The 26,021-nt window shown below is 36.9% G+C and overlaps 3 protein-coding genes across 4 annotated transcripts in view; all 3 read right to left on the bottom strand.

The window, feature by feature from the left end:
* igf1ra (insulin-like growth factor 1a receptor) overlaps positions 1 to 7,656 on the bottom strand; it is a 77,675-nt gene extending 70,019 nt beyond the window's left edge. Inside the window, exon 1 of the mRNA XM_030135958.1 lies at positions 7,551 to 7,656. Coding sequence (XP_029991818.1) covers positions 7,551 to 7,656 — 106 coding nt within the window. The remainder of the gene's footprint in view (positions 1 to 7,550) is intronic.
* Positions 7,657 to 15,835: 8,179 nt separating this feature from the next.
* Positions 15,836 to 20,393, bottom strand: cfap161 (cilia and flagella associated protein 161). The gene is made up of 8 exons (XM_030137522.1): positions 20,120 to 20,393; positions 18,094 to 18,183; positions 17,787 to 18,004; positions 17,094 to 17,175; positions 16,856 to 16,891; positions 16,523 to 16,636; positions 16,354 to 16,427; positions 15,836 to 16,024 (listed from the first exon to the last, which is right to left on the bottom strand). The coding sequence occupies exons 1-8, from the start codon at positions 20,189 to 20,191 to the stop codon at positions 15,862 to 15,864; spliced, it is 849 nt and encodes a 282-aa protein (XP_029993382.1). The 5' UTR covers positions 20,192 to 20,393; the 3' UTR covers positions 15,836 to 15,861.
* A 289-nt stretch (positions 20,394 to 20,682) lies between these two features.
* Positions 20,683 to 25,477, bottom strand: cers3b (ceramide synthase 3b). 2 transcript variants are annotated; one of them, XM_030137521.1, is made up of 12 exons: positions 25,287 to 25,477; positions 24,738 to 24,783; positions 23,939 to 24,112; positions 23,646 to 23,763; positions 23,349 to 23,467; positions 23,206 to 23,263; positions 22,844 to 22,894; positions 22,659 to 22,751; positions 22,407 to 22,535; positions 21,501 to 21,607; positions 21,256 to 21,409; positions 20,683 to 21,043 (listed from the first exon to the last, which is right to left on the bottom strand). In XM_030137521.1, exons 3-12 carry the CDS (start codon positions 24,109 to 24,111, stop codon positions 20,921 to 20,923), a joined length of 1,125 nt encoding a protein of 374 aa, XP_029993381.1. In that variant the 5' UTR covers position 24,112; positions 24,738 to 24,783; positions 25,287 to 25,477; the 3' UTR covers positions 20,683 to 20,920. The 2 variants fall into 2 exon arrangements, with proteins under 2 accessions (XP_029993381.1, XP_029993380.1); XM_030137520.1 differs by lacking the exon at positions 25,287 to 25,477 and adding an exon at positions 24,983 to 25,277.
* Between the last annotated feature and the right edge of the window lie 544 nt (positions 25,478 to 26,021).

Below are 26,021 nucleotides of genomic sequence, written 5' to 3'. Positions count from 1 at the left end.
AATGTTTGATGTTCTTTGTTTCAGCTATTCTGCCAAAAATAGAAGCCGCATTGTTTATCGGGATGAATGGGCTATATTTGCTCCTGTCAGGGTGTTACACTTCTCCAAATTTAGAACGGAAATGATTACTCCAGTAGAAAATAGTATTTGCTTTCTCCAATCAACACCAATGCCCCTGGGCTCCACTTGTGAGCCATCAAGCTGCATGTCTTCTTTGTTTCATTGAGAATTTTCTTCCAGCTTCTCCAGCAGCCGGAGAGAGAGAGGGAGGAGGGGTGGAGCCACTCAAACACAAAGAGTAATTTGTTTGTTAGTAAAGAGAAACTCTAGGCCTCACTTCCTGATGAGGGCATTAATAAAATCAGGGGGCGTCCGGCCAGAGAAATGGTGGGGGCAAAGAGATACTGTGGCAAGAGATAAGGTTTCTGCCAAACATAGCTATCGGAGGCCATCCTCTTAGTGTTAAACCACGACAAATAGAAACTGCTAAATGCGTTATATGTATTTCTGGGAGTAATAAAACCCCTATGCATCTTGAGAAGTATTTTCACATCATGTCTTTGCTGAAATTGATGTATACTCCAAGAGGGGCAGAAAACAGACAAAGGGTAAAAAAGGACACAGGAAAGAAAGGAGAAAAATCTGTCTTTTGTGATTCCGTTGTTCTACTCATTAGGCACGTTAAGCACCAGGAATTCCAGTCATTTCCTTAGAAAAGGATTGAGTAGGATGTTGCCTCAAACTAAGCCTCCAAGTTTCTCTAATTCTTGCCAGTCAATCCATTTGTTGCAGAGATAACAATGCTTATACGGTTTACATTCCAAATCTGTTATTCAGCATTACATAAACATCTACAAGACAGGAGAGAAATGGGAGCACAGACAGTGATGATCTAAGAGTGATGTGAGAATTTCAGCACCAGCGTTCACAGAGAAGGATAAGCCTGCATATATGTGTCTGTCTCTGCCTCCTCTCTCTTTGCTCTTCGCAGTGCTGAGTAAACACACATATCTCCACAGTGTAATAGGATCCATCGGCTCATGTTTATGATTGATAAACCTTGCCCTGGCCCTCCACGGAAATGTCATCACACAAACACATACATGCACAACTGCACACACAGTCAAACAAGCCCTTTGTACATTTACGTAGATTAAACCAAGGATAACTGCCACTGTTTACCTTAACTTCATATAAAATCTGATTAAGATTCACTAAACATACACTATACGTAAATAAACCTAATCTCACTTTGGGTCGACTAAAACACAAGATTGAAATCTGGACTCTCAGACCACATGCCGTGTTGTTTATCAGAGGCCACAGACAGAGCATTTTGGGAAAACACATAATTGTATCCTTTTTCCACACATCCAGCTGCAAACTCCAGGAAGGTTATTAGGAAGATTACTGCCTCCCAACTTCACTTAAAAGTATCTCGGAGATTTTTTCCATTCCTGACTTAAGACAAAAACCTGTACAGTTTTGTGCCGCAAGAATGCACATGACAATAACAAAGATGCATCAGAAATGTTACTTCATTTTACTACATCTATTTTTTCAAATGATTTGCATTTTCCAGTCATACCTCAGATTTAGCTCCAGCCTCCTGTATCAAACCATCAAATTTGCATATAAGAGGTGGGTCCTTCTATGAAACTGGGTTCATTTTGGTACCTGGCACTTTGCCAGCTTTTTAGACCCAATAATAAAAGACAAATCTAGACATATTTTCCCCCAGGATGTACCTAATGATGACCTCAGATAAATGCAAAAAAAAAATTACACTCTTGCTCTGAGCCATCCCAAAGTTAATGAATTTTTAATCAAATATAGGGGCCAAAAATAGGACCAAAATTGGGACAGGAAAAGCTACCTAGGTGTCAGTGCATTTGACCTGGAAAAGATGGTTTGAAATAGTCTTATATACTGCTATAAATAAAGACACTGTGTTAAATTCGATGATCCTAGTGGTTTTTCTAATCCAGACATGGGTTTTTAATGAATCGGCAGTCTCATTCAAGGTTTTGTATGTAACCCATCGAGTCCACTCACGTTACATGCAGAACCTGCTCATTTAAACACATATAAATTGCAAATGATTTTGCAACAGCGGTCGTTTTTGTGAAACACTCCCAAAATGTACCTGTGTGAGAATAAAAAAATATTTTTAAAAATAGTACCGTGTAATTTTCATGTCCTTTTGACCATGTTACACGCAGATTTTTGGATTAAAAATAATGTAAAATAATATAAAAATGTGCTTTTTTTTCTGAAAAATAGTTTCTCTTTTATCTCAGTAAGTATTTATTTTTAAAATAGACCCAAAGTGCTTCCAAACCTGCTTCATAACATTAATCTACATCTTGTTTGAATTTTTAGCCCCTCAGTCCTGTTTTTAGGGACCAGTTTCATAGAAGCACCCAGGTACAATATTACACTACATAACCTATGTGCAATTAAACATCGCAGGTAAATATAATCTAGTGCAATTCTTTAAACTGCAACGACCAGTATTAGTGTCGCACCTTCCGCTAAAACCCAGCTCTGGTTGCAGCAGTGATGGAGCTGGTCACTGTGTAGTCATATCCCGTCACACCTGCCACATCATCTGGTCCTAATCCCCAACATACTGGAAGTCATCTGACCAGTGGTCTGGTGGGCCACTTCCCCTCAGCGAACCTTACATCAAACATTGTGACTCACATATCACACACCCCAGAGGCAGAACGTAACCAAGCGCATTTATGCAAGTACTGCAAATATTTGAAGTGCATTACTCGTAATTTGTTTAGTCATTCTAATTATCTGCTTATATTCCAATACATAGAGAGCTTACTAAATCTTCTGCAAGATACTGGTTACTTTGCATTATTCATATTATTAATATACAACAAAATTAGCCAATCAATTACTAAATAAAAGATGAGCATATTAATGCAGCAATTTAATAGAACCTGGTACAATATGTTATTCTGCAAATGACTGTACTGCACTTTTACTTGTCCCATTTTAAATAGATTGTCATATTAATACTTTTGCATCCTCTGTAAAATTCTAAATGCAGGACATGTAACTTGTATTTTTACTATGGTATTAATACTTTTTCTCACCCAGTGGACACTTCAAAAGACACACACTTGCCTTCAAATAATAAATTTTTTGCTCCTTTAATAGTTGTAACTTAAAATATACCACCACTGCAGTTACAAATATGACATATTATGGACAAAAACAGAGATTTGGTCATTTTGATACTAAAACTTGCTTTCCTGTGTGCACATCCCACCAAAACAATGTATTTCCTGACAATACTGTCTATTAAATTGTATGTAAGTATAGAGGTGAATGAATAGGCTAATGCCCCTGTGATCATCCTATGTCTATTTGTTTTTTGCTTATTTGTTTGTTTGTTTGTTTCAATGATGTCTATGCCATCATTATGTGTATTTTTTTTTTATTTTAGATTTTTAGCAAATGAGTGATGTATCAATATTGGCTGTTTTATGTCTTTTTCTGTCACCTGCCAAGGGACTGCAGATGAAAAATAGTTATTTTTACTAATTCTGGCATATTAACGTGGGTGTATTTTTTATACAACAATGTTCATAAATATGCATGGTCCCTATTAAATAAACCAATAAAACAAATAAATATTTTACAGATGTACAGTCGCTGTATCCTCTATGCAGATAAGAGAGATTCATCTAAATAAAGAAATTTAAAAAAAAAAAAAAAAGAGAGAGAGAGAGAAATGTTATTCTGTAAAATGTGGAGATGGTTCTATAATAGCTTAAAATTACATCAGGAAAGTACCTTCTTCCATCAACCAACAGCCAAAACCCTATGAAGATTCACTGATTGCTGTGTAAGACTAAGGGGGGAAATCATTTCATTTAAGAAGCAAACGTTTGTAAATGTTAATGGATTTATGACAAACAAGTCGCTCTATATCCCATATGAAATCATTACATCTATGCGCTTTCAGCAACTTCTATGGCTCATCATAAAAACCATAAATAACGGAGGGATTATGGGGTAACATGGAAGGGGTTTCTCGCTAAGAATCTGGAAACACCTCAGAGAATAATCTTTGGCTGATGGATTCCTCATTCAGGACAGACATTCAGTTCTTGATGAACAGCTTTCAACTGATGTAGTGAGTGCCATCCATTAGAAGAGCTAACATTTGCAATCATCTCACAAATTGTACAATACTCCATGGGCCATTAAACCGGCAGCCTATGATGATGTATGTGCGGTTGGCCAGAGACTGCATTTGAGCAAATCTAATGACGGGCCACTTGAAATAAAGTGTTTAATTAAGCATTGTAAACCTCAGCTGGCAGCCTGGAGGAGCTGTAGGATAGCATTTGACTACAGTCTCACAAACTAGCCCAGTGACACACTTTCACATCCTTACACAGGGGCACGCCACTGACTCAGGCTGTCACGCTGAGTCCTGCTGCAGCACACCCAGAGCTGCACAATAAACGCACACAAACACGCTCGTACACACACCATAGGGCTATGAACACTGACTGTGCTTTATCGCCAGGGGTGAGACAAGGCATTCCTGCACCGAGCCAAACCGGGAGCGGGGGGAAGGGAAAGCGTGGAGGAGGGGGGTGGGGAGTGTATGTAACCATGTAGCCCCGGTCACAAGACAGAGTGGGGCACCTTGGAGTAGAGTGACAGCAGTCATATCTGAGCCACTTGCCCCGTCACGACAAGGGAAACTTAACTGCAATATGCCATACCCCAAAGGGAAAGGTAGGAGGAGGGCCTGTCACACACAATGCTCGCTGACGTTTGATTATTTATGCCGCCATTCAAGTTTTCCGCAGCAACATGTCCTTTCATAAATAACTGAACAGGAACACTGGTGTACCCTCATGGAATGGGACAGAGGGTGCCTGTACTCACACAACCCCTGCGCCAATGTTGTCGGTGACATATCTATTTATAACTCTAATAGTAGTGGTGCCAAGTGATGAAGTCAAGTGAGAGAGTGCATCGGTCTACACAGGAGACCGCTCCGTGTGAACAGCAAAAGCCAATAAAACGGTTCACAAACTCTCTACTCTCCCAATCAACAAAACCAAGTCTGTTTCCCTGGCAAGTGTATTTTTGCACATTCTATTTCCAAACACCAAGTCTCGATCTCCCTTTCAGAGACTTGTTTGCTGCATACTTGGAGGCCGTGCCGTAGAGAGTTTACTGTGGTGAGAATTAAAAGAGAGCTACATTACATTTTATTGGTGTGAACAGATTAGTAAATGAAAAAAGCAAAAAAAAAAAAGTTCAATCCTTAATTGGGCACTTGGGTTATCTGTGCTGAGTTTTCCATGAAGTGATAATAGAAGCTGGAAATTGTGACGTTACACAGCCACAGTGAAGTAAACATCAGTCCCAAGTGATAAACTGGTGAAATGCATCGCTGTCTTCATATTCAGTGAAGCCTTTGAACTCTTTGTTCTGGAGGGGCTGATGTATTATACACCACTGATCATCAGGATCTAAAAGCAACCACTTGTCTCCCAGCCCCCAACTGCATCCATGGGTGTCTCTCTATCTCAGAAGGGTGCAAAGCAACGCACCCCCGCATAGCTGTGGTCTGACAACTGGTCAATAGGACTGAATTAAGTTTTTTCTCCTATTTTTATGCAAATAAAGGTCAGTCTCGTGTCTCCTTCTCATGTCCTCAGTCGTCTCGACCATCCAACATGTCATCTCAGTAAAAACAAGTCAGTAGAAAAGTGATGTACACAGAAAATATGCAAATAAATAAAGCTACAAAAGTTAAACTAACACACTCTCACTGACTTTGGGTTCAAGGAGGAAAGTCTTGAAAGTTGACTGACCAGCAGGAAATGATCAATATCTAGTGTTTGCCGTCAAACATTTAAACCACATCTGATTTTTGACAAAAAAAATGCAAACAGAGAAACAAAGAACAATGTTCTGAACTAAAACTCTATTCTCCCAGTTGCACAAGCCACATTCTTTCCCTGTCTAAACTATAGCAAACATAATAAAAACATTTCACATGGTTTTCTGTCTTGTTCTGTATAATACTAAGTTCACAGACAAAAAGTTCAACCAGCTGAAAAAACATCCATATAACTGCATAATACTGTCTTGTAGTAAGTTCTTGCGGACAAATTCAATCATTTCTTTTAATTTTTAACAAAATGCAGCTACAAAATAGTTGTAGTGCCTGGACGCCCAGGCTGAGTGATATCACTAATGAAAAAGGGAAGCAAAGCTCAATGACCCTCATTGATTCCCATTTGTTCTATTTTAGCAATGACAAAAAGCAGCCCTGATTTCCGTTGCTCTTTTATAGCCAGTAGATTAGATAATATAAAAGTACATTGGATTAGATGAGGAAATTTAAACTCTCTTTGCTGAGGTGTTTATGGTCACATTTAGAATTGTAAGCCATAAAACACAACATTTAAGATTTTACAGCAAAGGTAATAAATATATACATATATATATATATCCATACACATTAAAGCTTTTGGCATTTTTATGTTAAGTTTTAACTTGAAATTCAATGATTTATGTTTAGTGTAGAGAGATGTAAGAACATCTTTCTGCAACATAATAGAGATAACATTATAATACACACAAATAAGAACTAAACAAGAAAAAAGCTTTAGAAAAACATTTTAGAAGAGAAATGAATAATAAAATCTTAAAATTCTAAAATACATGCTTTTTATTCAAATGTTTTTTGTTGTTTTTTTTATTATTATTACTAAGTGTCTTACATGGCTAAGCTGATAACTGTATGTTTGTTATTCCACATACATTTTTGTTGTGTGTTTCCTCAGTGTGATGGTGTCAGGAATAAACTGGAAAAACTCGCTTGATACGTTTATTATCATTGCATGGTTTAATACAGCTCACTTATGTGTTTTTATTTTTAACTATGAGTATTTATGATAGTCGGTCAGTTACCCGTATTTCCACTTCAGGCTTTATTATGACTGTGTTTGGGGATGGAAAGCTTTGACTGATGATGGTTGTTTCTGCGCATGCAGCGACGCCACACTACCAAATGCAAAATGGCCACATGGTCGTAGTAACCTTCACCACTGATCCCTGGATTCATCCTCTGATTTCTGGATGTCTAACGGGAAGATTAAGGCGATGAGAGCTCGATCGGGTCTTCTTGTTTTGAACGAACAGCGATGCTCCGTTAAATATGGTGATAGTGGGCTGGAAAGGGTCAGACTTTGGCTGGATGTGTCCACCTTATGACGGTGAACCACATGGTCTTCTAATAGATGACAGCCACACGTCGGTCCGCTTAAACCATACTAATACTGGGCAGCCAAGCCTTACTGAAACATCTATTTTACCTCATTTTATTTGATTTGATTGTAAACATTTTGACACATACTAACCCCAGGAGACCAGCTGTACAAGAGGTTAAAACAGGCTCCAATGCCCCGTGTATTAAGGCCTTGAACTATTTACACGATCAACTTCAAAGCAAAACATTACAAAATAAATAAATAAATAAAAAAAATACTTACTCTCTCCATATGTGGACCATATGCACAAACTGGAGACAGACAGCATCAAACCCCAAAACAAGGTCGGGCTACACATCGGTGTGTCAGATCTCATGTTCTTGAACATTATTCACCTCTCCCCAAAAAAAGGCAGGATGATGAAGTTGTGCCAGCTACTAAAAGATCCTCAGTATGAAAAAATGTATTTTAAAAAACCAAACAAAACAAAAAAATACAATAAAATAAATAAACGAGTCTGTAGCCCAAACAGGCTACTCTCTGGTACACTGCAAATGCGTCCACCAGGATTTTCTCTAAAAATATAAATATTTATCCACAAAGTGTTAGAATAAGGGTTGTAAAGGGAAGGGGTGGGGGTGGGGGGGACAAAACTAAAACAGTTCGTTATTTTTCCCAATCACAGGATACTTTGACGTCGGCTGGTATGGCACACAAGCCAATGATTTTTCTGGATAAATGATGGTAATCCCCATCTTCAGTCTCCATCTCTTGAAAACAGCAGTGTGCGTACAGTGCGTCCAGGCCCGGGAGTAAGAAGGAAAATAATAATAATAATAAAAATAAAAAAGCTTATTATTAGTAGCTGGTTTCAGCCAAATAAATTAACGCCAGTGTTGCTCTCAAGAATCCCCCGTGTGAATGACTCCGTATGAGGGGAGGAGGGGGCAAGAAAACACGTCCAGATCCACAGGGGTGGTGGCTGGGAGGCTGGAAAATGAATGAAAAACCTTTTCTTTTTTTGCCTATGCCATTCAGCCCGCACAGGATCCCGATCCCCCAACAAGCAGCCCTGGCCCGGAGTGAGGAGTCGTCTTTTAAACCAATTTTCCAGCTCCTCGGGTCGGACTTATCTGCGCCGTCAGTCGGGATTTGCAGCTGAAAGAAAACACCAGACTTGTGCCACGCAGGAGAATGGGTCTCCAGCTCTCCACAGCTAGACGACCTCGGCTAGGGTGGGAGGGAGAATATGTCCAAGGAGCTGCCCTTTAAGAGTGGCCTTTGTGTTTTTGCCTCGATCCTCTTTGGAAGAAAAAATAAAAGCGAAAGCCCGGTGTAATATCCAGAGGCTGAAATCCGTCGGTTCGCCCTGGGTGGACGCAGGCTGTGGGTCTCCGTTCCTACGTGGAATCTGTGCTGTAAACAAGAGTCGGCTTCTCTCACACTCAAACACATAGTGTTACGGATAAGGTGGCCGGGAGGGAGGCCCAAAACCCGGACTGGATCAGGACGTGGGGATCAGCCAAACCTCACGACACGCCAAATAACACGCACATTAGAGCGCGCGGTCTGCACTGGTGTGTCCTCTGTTTGGATCTGCTCCGGAAGTGTCCGTGGATTCCTCCATAAAGCAGGGGTGTCAAACTCATTTTAGTTCAGGGGCCACATTCGGCCCAATTTGATCTCCAGTAAGCCGATCCAGTAAAATAATAACAGTGAAAAAAATAAAATTATTTTATGATCAGGTTTTCATCTACAAAGTTTCCTTAAAAATCTGAATAACATGAACAATTTGAATTCTCTTAAGAAAAAAAGTGCAATTTTAACAAGATTATGCCTCGTTTTATCAGTTTATCGTTTACACATGTGCATTACAATCACACAAAACAGTAACAGATAGAATATTGGTAAAATTGCTTTTACTTTTCTTAAGACATTTCCGTTTATTCATATTTGTTCAGGTTATTCACATTTTTGGCAAAAGTATAGTTTGGTAATGTAAACATTTTCATGTAATTTAACTTTTTTACACCAAAAAACAAAGAGAAAATTTGGGGTTGTCATTATTTATAGGTTGTTATGGTAATATTTTACTGGTCTGAGCCAATTGAAATCTAACTGGACTGTATGTGTCTGTATGTGGAACCTGAACTAAAATGATTTTGACACCACTGATTGTTAATTTCTTCAGTGTAATTTTTATATTTCACAAATTCATCCCACGGGCCGGATTGGACCCTTTGGCAGGCCAGATTTGGCCCCCAGGCCGCATGTTTGACACCTGTGCCATAGAGACATCTCCTCTAGTTATAACATTTTCATCCGTGGACCCCCTGGAATGGCCCTCTTTTTTTATCCCTTTTTCCACAAGTAGAACAAAACAGTTGCAATATTAGACCACATGTATCTCCCTCTTATTCAGAAACACACTGGCTGCTCTTAAAGACTGCTTTTGTGGCAGTTCCCAAATACATGTGTTTGTTGAAATAGGCCAGTACTTTGTTTTGTTCATATCTATTGTGCCTATTTGTCTGGTATTTGGTTTTTGGTTTGTATTTTTGGTGTCTTATAAACCCATGTAAGGGCTGGGCATGTTCGTTATGCAAGACACAATAATAAAAACATTCACTCATTCATTCATCTCTCTATTTTTAACTTTTCTTAACTGATTTATCATCATTTATTCTAATATTATGCTCTGTATTTTGCATTTTTAACCCATAAAGACCCAAACAGCCACTGGCATCCAAAAGCATCTCCTGATCTAAAATGTTTAATGACTTCTGCACCACTAAATCTATCAATATATTGAAATAATTGGTGTAAAATGCAGTTTGTCATCTTTTCATGGTCATCAGATATGACCCATTTGGACGTTCAGAGGCTCCATAGTTACTGTGGAAACACTGTCATCTTCTACAACATTGATTCACCAGTAAAACCCATGGAACTGGATTAATAACACTGGATGGACATACTCATTTTTACATTCAGTTAGCAATATCTTTACCAAAAAAGTCACTTTTTTTTCATTTTCTGTGTTTTGATATGATCAGTTTTGAATTTACTCTGCATTTTCATGAACATCTACATGATATGTGAATTAAATACAGGAAAATACATGATTTACACCAAAAAATGCAAAATGCAGAGGACAATATTCTTAAAAAAAAAAAAAAAGAAAGAAAGAAAGAAAGAAATACGTAATGAATCAGTTAAGAAAGGTAGAAATAGCTAAAAAATTAATTTAGGAACTGACGCAAAAGTAGCACTGGGTCTTCATGGGTTAAGTATAAATCAGTTATTTTCCTATATTTAATGTAATGATCATGTAGACGTTCATAAAAGCTCAGATTAAAATTGAGGGTTATTATATAAAAAACAGACAAAGCTGAAGAAAATTAGACTTTTTTTTTTACTGAAATCTATCATTAACTGAACATAAAGTGTCTCCATTCACTGTCATTGATCCAACTGCATGTGTTTTACTGGTGAATCAATCTTGTAGAAGATGACAGTGTTTCCATGTTCACTATGGAGCCTCTGAACGTCCAAATGGGTCATATCTGATGACCATGAAAAGATGACAGACTGCATTTTACACCAATTACTGACATGAAATGATAGAATTATTGGATGCACAGGTATTAAACATTTTTGATCAGTAGATGATTTTGGTCACCAGTGGATGTGTGGGTCTTCATGGATTAAGTTAGTTCATTATGGTTACATAATTTAAAACAGGGATGTCAAACTCATTTTAGTTCAGGGGCCAGTAAAATAAGAGCGTAATAACCTGTAAATAATGACAACTCCAAATGTGTCTGTTTATTTTAGTGCAAAAAAGTAATGTTACATTATGAAAATACATTTACAAACTATTCTTTAACAAAAAAAAAATGAAACACCTGAAAAACCATGAACAACCTGGAAACTCTAAAGAGAAATAAGTGCAATTTTAACTATATTTATTATTTACACATGTGCATTACAACTTACAGGTCACAGTGGATCTACAAAGGCACAACATATTTAGAAACGGGCATTTGAATTGAAAAATCAAATCTAAAAACCTTGTCAAGAAGACTCAGTGACACCATTGACTGTCAGTGTCTTTTTTTTGCACTTTGCAAATTCATTCCAGGGACCGCACTGGACCCTTTGCCAGGTTGGTTTTGGCCCACAGGCCATATGTTTGACACCCCTGTCCTAAAATATGTGTGTTTTATGGTTTCTTATCAACTGGGAAATGTCAGCCACTATTGTTGGAACCTAAGACTGTCAGAGACCCTAGATGACCCGGATTAACTGTCCTTTAAGCTGTCAAAGCCTTTATTATGTCCCATGGATTTACCTAATTATAGAGGAGGGAGGGGGGGAGTTATATCCATAGCACTGGGCTGCAAGCAAAAATGTTTCCAGAGTAAAACTTGTGAAACTTTACCAAACTTAGGTCATCAGTGCTAGTTAGGTATTGTTGTGAAGACACAGAAATGGGACAAAATGTGAAATTCTATGAATGTTTCTATGAATGAATGATTTACTCCAGTGGAATGTTTGTGTCTGAGCTTTTCCGGTTCTACATCCAAACACCATCTGCACGTTACTTATCAGATTCCCTCTAGAGTAAAATTTGTAAATCTAGTTTATAAATGTACATAAAACCTATTTGTAATAATTTATCATATATCTTAACCAACTAGCACTTTTGTCATTTCTTTTCCAATCTGTTTTATCAAAGTAAGGTCTAGCATGTTTTCCCTAAAGCTGTTGTCCTCCAAAAACCTGCAGACCAAGGTAGTGCTGACGTTGTGCATATTAAAGAGCCAACAAATGACTTCTGGATTAAGTGTCTCTACTATAAAATGTAGGAAATTGTGTCTGTTTTCCACAGTCCAAAATGATATCCTCAAATGTCATGTTTCATGTTCCATCAAATGTCATAATGAAAGAAAAGAACAGAAAAGAAAAGAACAGAAAAGAGAGTATCAGTGGTGGTAAATCACTTAAGAAAAGTTAAATATACAGAAAAATTCATTTGGGAACTGCCACAAAAGTATCACTGGGTCTTTATTGGGTTAAAGTTGAAAGAAAGAAAGAAAGAAAGAAAGAAAGAAAGAAAGAAAGAGAGAAAGAAAGAAAGAAAGAAAGAAAGAAAGAAAGAAAGAAAGAAAGAAAGAAAGAAAGAAAGAAAGAAAGAAAGAAAGAAAGAAAGAAAATTTATAGTACATATTCTTAAACACATCTGTGTGGAATAAATGTTAGATTGTTGTAAGATGTATTCATCTTCTTAGAAGTAAGAGTATTAATACCACACTGTGAAAATAGTCCACTAAATGTAGAGATTTGCATTTAAAACCTCACTTCAGTAATAGTATATTAGTATTCTAATAAAAATTTACTTTAGGTATAAATAAAGTCATTTCTGTCTGTTTTACCATGATATATTTGGATTTTGAGTCATGTTAATGCTGCATTTTTCCACTGTAAATATTTATGGTTGAGCTTGTTTAAAGTACTAAGGTACAACAAGGCAGGATATTTTAAAAGGTCATCATGTTTTTATAGCATCACTGTACTGTGACAAACACACTTCTTTGAAAAGTCAACTGTTCATGAGGACAATACATTTTCACACTAATCTAAGAGGAATTATTTACTCAAAAATAATACGTGAATTTACCTTTAAAAACTTTTTTTTTTTACAGAAAAACTCATGTAAAAGTACATCATATTTGGACGGAGGTGTTTTTGTTTCTGGATACTTATCTTATCTTGTCTTATCTTATCTTATCTTATCTTGTCTTATCTTATCTTGTCTTATCTTATCTTATCTTATCTTATCTTATCTTATCTTATCTTATCTAGTCATTATTTCTTTAGTTTTCAAAATTATACCTTTAGAAATAATACATTCAGGTCCATTGACTTCTCTGTCTTTTAATAAGTGGTTTTAACAGGTAGGCAGAAGAAAAAAGTTATTTAACTATTGCTGCATTCTGAGGTTTCTCAAATACACAACCATTGCATTAACCATCAGTATCTTGAATTCATTAAAGGAATTAAATCAACCTGAAAATTATTTCAGAAGGATTTCAACAGGAAATAAGCATGATCACATAGAATAGAATAGAATAGAATAGAATAGAATAGAATAGAATAGAATAGAATTCTACATGTCCAGCAGTCACATGAAATTCTAAATTACATCAAAACAATTCAAAAAGTATGTACAGGTATATATAATTCTACAATTTACATAGTAATATAAAAAGTATTATAGTAGTAAGAATACAATCAAATAAGAAGATCTTAAAATTAAGATAAAAATAAGATAATCATTGCACACAATCCAGTCCTGATGGTGGTGGGGGTGATATCAGAGGTTTTTAAAGCAATATTCACTTGAGTTTTAGAGAAATACTTCACATCCTTCTGTTAATTTGATACTGAATTAGTAACAGATTGAAATTTATTTAATTTTTATTATAAGAATAAAATAATTTATGTTACTGCAGTATGTGAGAGGAAGGGGTCAAATTAAAGAACACAGGCAAATGAATCAAACAATATACAATTACATGTGGAATCTGCATGAAAAGTTGTTACTATTAGTGTAAATAATTGTTCTGTAAAAACGGTAAAAGTCTTGTCTGTGAAATGAGTTGAACATGGAACTTTGAGTACCATTAAGTCTATTTTGTGCACTGGAGCTATACCATAGGTTACACTGCACATCATCGTCACAGGCCGGAAGTAAAACCTGATCTGGATCTTCATTGTGTGTGGAACTGGCAGCTCTGCCTGTGCCGTTCATTCATCCCATACGTGCAGCAGCGGCGGCGGCGCAGTGTGAGATGGGCGTCGCTCATTCGGTTCCGGTCGCAGTTTTATTAATTATCACCTATGATTTAGACCCGACTGCAGATTTATTTCATCTGTACGAGAAAGTAACCAATCCGACATTATTATATTCTTTTTTTTTTCTTTTTCTTTTTTTTTTTTTTTACTTGAAGGCTGTATTTCTTCACAAATGTACCTCCATCGTGCTGTAAAATGTGATGCTGCATTAAACTTTCAACTTGTGGATATCAACCCTTTCCATGTTCAAAATGTCATTTCATTTCTTTCATGTGTCTTATTTATTTAAATACATTTGTCATGTTGTGTTATTTTGATCTGTATTGTTCGTTTGTTTTATTGATACCATTAATATCACGCAATTTATTATGCTGATACAATTTATGCACTTTTATTTTTATTATTACCAAATAAAATAACAAACAAAGAGAGGTGATACTTTAGATCACAGCCTACTTTAATAGCTACTTATTTGTGAATTTATTCTTTAAATTAACCTGATAAATGCTTTGTTATCCTCAACGTGTTAAGAAAACTGAAAATAAAATAAATTGTGCTTGGTTTACGTTTCAGTAATTTGTTAATAATAATTATTATTATTATCATTATTATACCATTAAAACACAGTGTGAGTCTACACTTACAGTTTCCTAAACCATGAAGTACATTTTTGGAGTACATTTACTGTGGAGTTCTCATTGCCACAAAGAAAGGAAAAAAGTTCCTAATTCAATGAGAGTATAGATAAGTGTCTGACCAATCCTGTTTGTTTTCGTCTAGTTTCGTCGTGCATCGCATTCAGGTTCATACTGTTTGCGTTTTTCTTGTGTTAAAGTGTCGCCCTCTTCTGTTGTAAAAGTGGTATTGGAGTTACAATGTACGCCTAAATGGAGATATTAGTCAAAGCATATGAGCAGAAATAAGAAACATTCTTTAATGTGTTAGGTTAATTTTTAAGACCTAGAACTATTTTTGTGGTGAATTTTCCTCTACATTTATGTTTTTCTAACGGATTGATCACCAATTACAATAATATTATCCTCTGCACTTTCTATTTTTCATTGAAAATCAGGAATCTTCAAATATTCAATTTACTGATCAAAATCTCAGAGTAAACTCAAATGTTATTCAATAAAAATGCAGAAGCCTGAAGAAAAAGCTGACTTTTCAACAAAATATATCATTAAATGAACATAAAAACAAGTGTCTACAGCCACTGTCATTTGTCAGACTACATTTATTTTATTCATTTATCAATGTAGCAGAACATGATGACGTTTCAACGCTCACTATGGAGACTCAGAACGTCCAAATGGGTCATATCTGATGCAGTTAAAAGTTGAGAAACTGCATTTTTCTGATTTTTCCCACTGGATTTTTTTGAGTTTTTCTTTGCTGAGAAAGAAAGTGTAAGGACAGGGGACATTGATCCATTTGCTTCACTGACTGTTTACTAACTGATTACTTGGCTACTTATTTTCATTGTGACTTTTTTTTTGTATCAATTCAACTGTAAAGCCCTGTGAGGCGATTTTGTTGTGATATTGAGCTCTATAATGGTTCAAAATAATTAAACATTTTAGATCAGTAGTTGTTTCTGGTTGCTGGCAGCTGTTTAGGTCGTTGAGGGTTAAAGAGGCTTTTTGCATAGATCTTAAGGCATAGATCGATGTTCCAAACACACACAAATGATGTATGTGTGTCCTTAGATGTACATGTTGAGTTTATTTGGTTAGCTGGTGTGTGCTGGCCCTGATGGTGGGTGGTTGAAAAATAGGAGCCCCTCCCCAGCAGGGTCAGAGGTGCACAGTATCCAGTGGTTGCTGTCCTGTTCAGCTTTGTGGGAGTCCAAAAAGGTGCGAGCTGTCACCTCATACTCTTTGCCAAATGTGGTCCTGCAAACATATAACAGAATGTCAGTATGCAGATGAAATATTAGGTCTGACTGCTGCACTTGACGTCTTTGACAGCAGTGGAACAACTTAACTGTGTCAAGACAAGTAAATGTGCATGTATATGTATAATTGGGTTTACATATACAGTGGATGTATAAATTACTTAAGCATTTTGTTGCTATAAATTACCTTTTGCCTAAATAGATATGTGCCTAAATAGATATGCTCACTGACATCTCAACAGAGATGTCAGTGGGCAGTCATGCAACACAAATCAAAAGAAGAGTTATTTTCCTCTTTTAATACTTAAAATCACAAGTAATTAATACCAAATGACTTGATCACCAAGAACAGCAAGAGCTTGGTTTGTCTTGCAGTGCACAACCAGCACCTTCACATTTGCCTGTAAGACAAAAACATACATACATACTTCGCTTGCATATTCAAGACCAACTGCTGATCTTGCAACAACTAGAATAAGTCAGAGTATAGACTTACGGCAACAGGTTGACCCTCATGTTCAAGCCTCTCTTGGGGGTCAAAGTGCACTATTTTCCACCATGACAAAAAGGAATCTTCTTCTTCCAACATTACCTCCTGGAAGCGAGATGTCTGTGCACATGTTAGGTGAAGTCACAATATGAGACTGGTAATGGTGGAATAATCTACTAAGATACCATATAAAAATACCAAATATTATATATTACCATGCATATTCACATGCATGTAGGATTTCATATTACTAATGCAGTATACTAACAGTTTCCAGTGTATGATATTTGTATTTCTTCTTGACGCTGTGAAGTGATTTGTATTTTAAGTTTACATTACCCTCTGAAAGCTGTGCAAGTCACTTGATAAGTAAAGCTGAAGAGAAAAAACAGAAATATAACACAGTTAGGGTTCAAACTAACAACACAATGTGCAGTATATATGTTCTCAAGTGTTCAGCCATTAATGCACAAAAATCACTATGTTGCATAATCTTGATCATTTTAAGCAAAAGAAAACACTTAAACTACAGGACCCACTAGGTTCTACGTATGTCTGTATATATTAGTTTACTTACTCCTCTGGCAAAACCACTTGTTGTTTTCAGGGTGAAACTTTGCTCATAATGCAGAATTGATCCTTCAGGGCTGCCATCTACGCTGCAGTCACAGAGGCAGAGTTACAAGTTCACATTTGCATGTATTGCCATATATGTTTTAGCAATGGCTACTGCCACAGTACTGTGGCACGAAATATTGGTTTGTCTATTGCCACAGAGCCAATCAAATGTTAGCATTTGTACTAGAGCCAATCATGGATACTATTACATGAACTTGTTAGCCTCTTGTTGCCACAGTACTGTGGTGATGCATGCTTCAGTGCATTCTTTTGTGCATTTTGCTACCCCAGTACTGTGGCAACTGATGGAAGAAGTGACAAATTAGTGATAATATATAGTATAGAATAGGAATTATTGTTCTAAATGCTCTAGGCCTATATGTTGTTTTATGGTGTTCTTTGCTCTGTGCAGTCAGTGAGGCTGGAGAAGGTGGGCGGAGCTACATGTTAGATGCGGCAGTGTGCCGTGTGACTTCTCAATTCTGTGTCAGTTCAGTATATTGAGTGCTGTGGTCTGAATTCTGCACTCTGAACATTGTTCCAGTGCTGCTGATTGGCTCTGGGGTAACAGACTAACCGATACTTCATGCCACAGTACTGTGTCAGTAGCCACTTCCATATGTTTTTGGTAGTTCTGAGCCTTTCTGTGTACCTGGTTATGATGAAGGCAGTGCGTGTGCAGGGTTGAATACCACTTCCTGCACTGACCCTACAAGGGGCTTTAATGCCAGGTGAAGGGACTTTTATCAGACCACTAATGTCTGTGTTAATGCTGACAGCACTACACTCTCTGTTCTGCCCTCCCATGTTCACCAACACCACAGCATCCCCAAAGTGTAGTCCACCATCCTTTGTCACAGACAGCTTCATCTGCAGGCACAAACACCACCATTATTACCATCCAAATCACTTTCATTATATTATTGTCTTATTTTTAGCTTGATTTTATTATTTGTTACCGGTCTCAAAAGATTCTCTTTGAGGAGGTCCACTTTCTGAGCTGTAAGTTCACCTCTCTCCCTTTTTTCCAAATATTCTTTCATTTCCTCCTGTGGAAAGAGACAACACTTTTTTTTTTTTTTTTTTAAAGTCACATGTTATGGTTGTAAACTTGTGATCAGATATATCATCAGAATGGACCATAGTCAAGTCGACTGTGACCAGCAGGTTCTTTAAATGACCTGTCCAGTAATGGACTGACAGCAAGTACATGTATTCAATATTTGAGGTTCTAATCCTTGGATATTTCAGTTTTACATAACACATGACTACATCAAAAAAGTACAAACAATTCTTTGTACTCCACTGTCAGTTTTAATTACTTTTCAGAATATACTGGTCTACGAGTACAACGCCTCAAGTGAAACTTCTACCAAGTTTGAGTCACTAATAAAGAAAAATTAAGTCAAAAATGCTGTTTGGCTGTAGTTTAAGATACAGTCTTGGGTCAAAATGTGAAATTCTGTGAATTGATGAGAGAATGGGTTATACTCAAAAGGAATGTTTTTCTCAAAGCAACAAGGTCTACTTCAAAACACTGTCTGCACATTACCATACATTCACTTTATAGGTTGTTTCTAGTGGAAGTTTAATAAATCTATTGTATAAATGTATAAAACCCAATATATGAGTCTGTAAAAACACTTGATCATTTTTAATGAAATCACCACCTAACCAGCACTTTTGTTATTTCCTTTCAATTCATCTTATTAAAGTATGTACGATTTAGCATGTTTAATCTTTGAAGCAGATAATTAAAAATAATAATAATAATAATTGGACACCAGTGTTACAATTCCATACCCTTCTGGTTACTGAAAACATGTCTCTAGATAGGTTGATGTTGAAACTTGTCATCAAATGAAGGATGAAGTTTTCCTTTATGGGTCTTTAAAACCCTTCTGGATTAGCTGTAGATACATGGTTCTCAAAAGACAGCAATGCTACAAACATGCAATGATGATGATGAATGTGTTTCTTAACCCATAAAGACCCAAACAACACTGATGTAGATGTTTAATATCTGTTGATCCACTAATTCTATCAATACATGCAAATAATTGGTGTAAAATGCACTTTGTCATCTTTTCATGGTCATCAGATATGACCCATTTGGAGGCTCCATAGTTACTGTGGAAACACCATCATCTTCTACAACATTGATTCACCAGCAAAACCCATGGAGTTGGATCAATCACAGTGGATGAAGACATTGGCTTTATGGTCAGTTATTGATAGATTTGCTCAAAAAGTCACTTTTTCTTCACTTTTCTCTGTTTCTGTTGTAATAACCCTCAACTATAATCTGAGCTTTCATCAAATTCTACATGATCACTGAATTAAATATAGGAAAATACCCGTTTTTACTGAAAAAACACAAAATATAGAGACTATTACAATAAATAATGATAAATTATGTAAGAGATTAAATAGAGAGAAAAAAATCATTTGGGAACTGACACAAAAGTAGTATTGGGTCTTTGTGGGTTAAATGAGCCCCTCATTTATCTGCAGTAGCTGAGTAAAATATACACATTAATGAGCAGTAATATGAATCCAAAAGCACCAAATGTCATAATAAGATGCTGACAAGCATCATTCTGGTGCACAATGACTTCCTTTACTTTTCACACTTCCAGCACATTTTGCAGATAGTAGCCTGCTTACTACAGACACTTAATGCATACTTATACTTAGGTCTATGCAGAACTTTTACTTGCAATGGAGTATTTTTGGTATTTCACCCATAACTTCTAACTTTATGCTTTAGTAAAAAGACCTAACACCACTGGCCCTAAGTAGCCCAAAACACATAAGTATTAGTTATAGTGATATTATTTGTCACCGGCTGTGTGCAAAGAAATTGAAACATGAAAAGACAAAATAGAGGAAGATGGCAGACGTGGAATTTGTCACTATTCGTTACAGTCCGATGGAATTTACTCTACGTTAAGGTAAGCGTTTATGTGTATTCAGAGAACAAACCTCCTGTAAACGAAGGTCCTCAATCCAGTTTCCGATTTTTACGTTTGTACGATACTTTCTCTCATGTGCCATGCTTGTTGTAGACCAAAACAACCTTGAATTTGTATAATTAGGCTCGTGTGTTGCTGTTTCTCTGGAAACTGACGAAGCGGCGCTTCAACTTCCGGTAGTACCCGGTAATTATCGCGAGACGGCGTGATGTGTCAGAATTCCCACTGCTACTACTACCACTACAAATGATGATGATGATAATAATAATAATAATAATAATAATAATAATAATAATAATAATAATAATAATAATAATGATCGGACTAGTAATAATAATCAAAGAAATAATTCACATTCCCCGGCTACCCTGCTCAGAGGCCAAACAGGAAGGTCAAGGATTGATAAGCTACAAACACACCTTCAGATAAATACAGTCACAATGTCACATCATAAAAACATAAAAAGATAAAGTTCTCCATATTGCTTTAGTTTTATATTAACACATGAAACATGCCCTACAACAACATACAAAAAAGTAAAATGTCATTGCCATCATCAAAATACACAAATAATGAGAGCATTCTGTTTTTATTATCAGATAACAATAAAATAACATATTATTAAATGTTGCCTACTATATTTAGTGAGTTTAAAAAACTGTTGCTTCATATAATACAGGTTCTTCCTTCACAGTTCATTTAATAATAATCTCAGTCTTTCTGTATACTTAATTAGATTTTAACCACTGTTATTCAGACTGAAAATGTCCATGTGCATGCTGTTCTGTTCTTCTTTGCCTGTCTCTGTGTGTCAGTGGCCATTGGCTCGGCCTCTGGCTCCAGATCCATTCATATGGTTCAGTTTGTGGTTTGTTTCTTTTTGTGGATCACTGTCATCTTCCTCCTCTTCGTCACTCCTGTCATCACCATCCAACTGCAGGAGGATAAGCCACAGAGGAGAGATTGACAGTGAAGGTGAAAAAAAGAGCAGCAGTAAGACAAACAGCAGAAGTATCAAACTGTTCACGAGTTCCTTCCTTCACATACATATACACACACACACACACACACACACATACACATACACATACACATACATATACACACACACACACATACAAAGATAGGCTACACCTGCAAACGCACCTTGCTGAAGATTAATTTTAAAAGCATTCGTGTTATGAGAAAAGCCCAGTAGAGGTGGAGTATCTGGAGCACCAACAACATGATGTTGAAGAAATAGTACCCAAAGAAGGGTGCAAATTCCTCCACTGGATACACCCATGTACAGTGGATCAACCTGTGAATGATATGCAGTTGTAATATTTCTACAAAGTAAACCAGAATCACTAACAGACATTATATTGCAGCTTTCCACTTTGCACACTTACCAAAAAGGAAAAATGACAAGTCTTGTGACCATGAACAGAAATGTAAACACCACAAACATGGTATTAGAAGTCATGTGCCACTTGGCATAGTTGAATACCTTTGCACCCTGAGAGTGAAAGAAGAGGAAGTTACAATAATTTTCTTGTTGGATTAGTTTGCCATCAACAATGAAACTATCAGCAGCAAAGTTAACTGTACATGTTCACAGATAAAGTGTCTTCATTATCATATGACAGCAGCTTAACACAGACAACTGATGACAATATGCAGTATAAATTGGTAGATAAATAATAAGAAATATTTAAGGTCATTGAGCTACACTGTTTCTGGTAAATATTTGTTCAGGTTGTGCCTTTGTTTATGAAATTCCATTATGTAGTGATGTCATTTTTAATTATATCTACATCTGTGCTTAATTATATCAATACACATAAATAAATATAGATGTAGATTAAAAAAACACAACACTACTGCTTTGCTAAGTGATCTCTATTACTGTATGTAAATTTGAAAAGTCCTTTGTAGTGTGTGTATGAGCTGTATGTGTAAGCTACTACCAACAAAAATAGGCCTATAAATAAATAAATTAGTGTGTGTGTGTGTTGCATATCACAGTGTATTGTAAGTATGTTTTCATATAAACCAGAGTAAACTGATAACTTGTGTAAAACACTATATCTGGCCAATGAAGGATGAGCCAGTTTCCTACAGTTTTGTTTTCAAAACGGGAAAGAAAGTTAATATGCTTTACGATGGATATGTGAAAACAGATCTTTGTTACATTCAAATACCATTGTTTCTCCTGAACAGTGTGTCATCTCACACCACCCCAGCTGACAGTATGAAAATACATCACATATGGATTTGCATGTACGTATATGCAGTGAAATAAGAGCAGCACTGACCTCCAGGAGGATGTCAGCAGAGTCATGAACTGCCATCACTAGAGTGCCAATACGGATGTAGTTTGAAATCCAGGAGAAACTCAGTAAAGTCAGTGTTGCTATATGGTGAACAATCTGCTCTTTGAAGTCCTAAAAATACACAGATAAATAGTCCATATGCATTATAACACAAACATATCTGAGATGATGGCATATTTATCACATCAAAAGCAAAAGCAGTATTTGCAACATGATGCTTCACTATATACTTACCTTCCTTTTCACATCAAATGTGAGGCTTAAGATCAGGGAGAGGTAGAAACCCATTTCCAAGAGGTAGTACCAATACTGAGATTGCAGCATGGACTGCATGGACACATAATATACACACATGTTTTGGCAAATGCTGTCATATTGTACACTACCAGCCATAATAGTCATAGTAAAACAATTCTTACCTGTTTTGGAAAACCTGCCCAAACCTCTTTCAGATTATAAAGCCAGGGTTTCTAAATCAAGCAGAAACAGAAGAGAAGTGTAAGGGAGTGATGCAAAATATTGAGCAACAAGCTCCTGCATGTTCATCTGTCAGGTCAACCTGACAAAGTGTGAGAAAAACCCTGAAGCATACGTAGGCATGACATAAGAGGAGAAACGAGTTAAAAGCACCACAGTAAAACATAAAATCAAATCCAAAAACACAGAGAGGTAGAGAAAGTAAAGCAGAAGTAAAAGAGTGGAGGGAAAATCTGTACCAGCTCCAAAGCATTCAACTGTAATTGAAACTGTTCCCATAATAAAAAATGTATAAACTACTTACATCATAGAGAGCTACAACTCCACCAAAAAATGCAAAAAAATAAAACGCACATCTCCAACTGTTGACAGACAAGAAGATAATAATATGAATGTGTGTTTATGTGCACACAGTATAAAACAGTATACAAACACACACATGTGTACCTCGCCTCACAGAACCTCTTGCGAAGACCAGGACGCTCCTGGTTCCTCCTCCTCCTGAACCACAGTTGAACTCTCCTGTCTGTCCAGCTGGTCTTCTTACACAGAGACAACACATCTGCCTGACACAAGATAAAGGGAAAGAGCCTACTCATTACACCCCATAACATTTACAGACTTTCACACCAGCATTTTGTTCAATACATTTTAATATCACAGACTACAACAGTAAAAACCTTTTTGATGCAACAGTGCTTTACCAAAAAAAGAAAAGAAAAAGCCCTGTCCTCTGGGACATACCGGTGATGGAACCCGTGTTTGGGTGCAGAAGTAGTTTTCTAGGACAGGATTAGGTTCTGCTGTAAGACGCACCCTGTCCCTGATTCCAAAAGTATTAGCCAGTGGTGTGGCCACACATCTGCAACAGAGAAACACAGAGGATTTACCTTGACAGTTACAACGACATTGTTCCAAACAGCTTGTGCAACATAATTCCAGTATGCTGAAATGATGTTTGCAATTCTGAAATAAGATCAGTGCAATATTATACAGGCACACCCATGCACCTTTACTCAGAGACTGTGTGTTCTTACGTCTCGAACAGGTATCTGACAACAAGCAGGCAGAGGGCGCATGGCAGAACAGCATAAAGTTGAGAGGCTTTAGCGTAGACACGACCTTCATTGTCCTCCAGATCAGACCAGGAGACATTTGCTGGCAGCCACAGACGTTCCCACCACAGCCAGTCATTGACCATCTGTAACATTCTACCAGCATACAAAACATTTTATAACCCAGAGTACTGTGCAACATTGCAGTTCATATTTGTTTTGTCAGTTATTTATTAAAGAATTCACACTAAATGCATGAAAAACTCACTCTAAATGCAAATAAGTGATGATGCCATACTACATTGGTAGATCTTTTACTAGCTTTGCTGAAAAACCTAATGATAGACTCATAGATTAAAGTGGATAGATTTGTTAAAATGTATTTTTTTTTAACCAGAAAAGGTCAAAGTTAGTTTGTAAGTCTGTAGCAGTTAAATCAGTTTAACAAAAATAAACTGGACACAGACTGTTATGCAGCAACAGACCACAGGAAGATATCAAAGTACAAGAAAGATAAAAAAGGGTGAGGAGCAATTCATACAGATAAAGAATAAAGGCATTTTTTGTCCTCCCGTTTGTGGACTATGCCCATTACAGTGTATAGATAAAAATGTATGGCTTGAACAAAATGTGCAGTACACTGAATTCTTTAGCTCTCTAAATAAACAAATGTTCAAAACTGTTCAGCTATAATTCATTCACTGAGATAAAGCACAACTCACATTAGTGTGTCCCTGAACTCAGTGTTAGTTAATAAGTCAGTATGGGAAAACAAACATACCTGGAGGCAGTGCTGTCTTGACAAGTTCCAACAGAAGGAGGGGATGCTGAAGTGCAAGATAGAAAAAGTACATATAATAAAATACAGTAAAACTCACTATATTATTGTGAGAAAGCCAAACAGCCTCAGTCCTTCTCCTGATCTCTTAAAATGTCTGTAGATGTGATTGCATCTTTTGTTGCATGCCTGTTAGAAGTTAATGTGTGTACATACTCACACATACTCAGACACATTTATACACTCACCTTCGGTATTCCCAGTGTGTGTAGTGCAGTGTTTTCCAAAGATCTGTCTGTGTAAAACCACTCTGTTACTTCTATAATAATCTATATTGTATAGTGCTTATCCAAGCCAGATAACAGCCCTGTTAGATCCTATATGCTTCATCTAGTGTGTAGCCATTCTTCAAAGCATGAATAGGAGAAAAGGAAGGCAAATATTGACTCCTGAGCTAATGCTTCTCCTAATATGCACGATGTACCTCATTGTGTTTAAGGCAACAGGCTCCAGTGAGCATGTTGACTTTTGAGCATGCGTGTGGTCGCTCACCTGGTTAGAAAGAATGAGATCCTTCCCTCCCACTCTGTCTGCTCTTATGATCACACCCTTGTAGTTAATGTACGTCCTTTAAAACAACAGTTGCCTACTGCCTGAATCCACGGAACTGCCCAGGGAGCATTTTGCATTTTCAACTCCTGTTTGTGGTAAGCAGATGTAGTCGCCTCAGCATAGGATTATTTGTGTATCTTCACCTGCAAGAATTCCCTTGGAATGCTGGGAAGCCCCCACAAAGGGCCCATTCAGTGGCTGGGCAAGAGGAGGAGCTAATGCAGGTTCTGGACAGGAGTGAAAAAAGAAACTTTTGGCAAAAGAGAGAGAGTGAAATATCACACTGCTTAGATGATTGTAGAGGTTGATAAAATATCCATTTCAACCATATTCCAGTGATCTGTTACATTACAGTTACTCTGCTTCAGCTGTAAAAAGTGGAATTTGCAGGTAGGTGGTAATTAAAGTTGGTGTGTAATGTTATAAAATTTTGTTTTCTGAGGGATAACTAAGTATCTCAAGGAGAGCAGAATGATTTGTTAGTCTTTCACCCTACACCAGAGGGCAACAGAGACAACACAAAAGATGTATCATGTGATCACTATCTACCTGTGAGGATTTCTACTGGGATATAATGAATGCTGCATTGTTGTTGGTATCATATTATATTGTGTTGCTTTCCATTTCAAAAGCCATGAGTAACACTTTATGTAATATTATCTGCCACCCCATATA

Source organism: Sphaeramia orbicularis, chromosome 6 (genome assembly GCF_902148855.1).
Source record: "Sphaeramia orbicularis chromosome 6, fSphaOr1.1, whole genome shotgun sequence".
NCBI classification, from domain to species: Eukaryota; Metazoa; Chordata; class Actinopteri; order Kurtiformes; family Apogonidae; genus Sphaeramia; species Sphaeramia orbicularis.
Note: the sequence above shows the minus strand (reverse complement) of the source record. Positions and strands in the feature narration are given on the sequence as shown.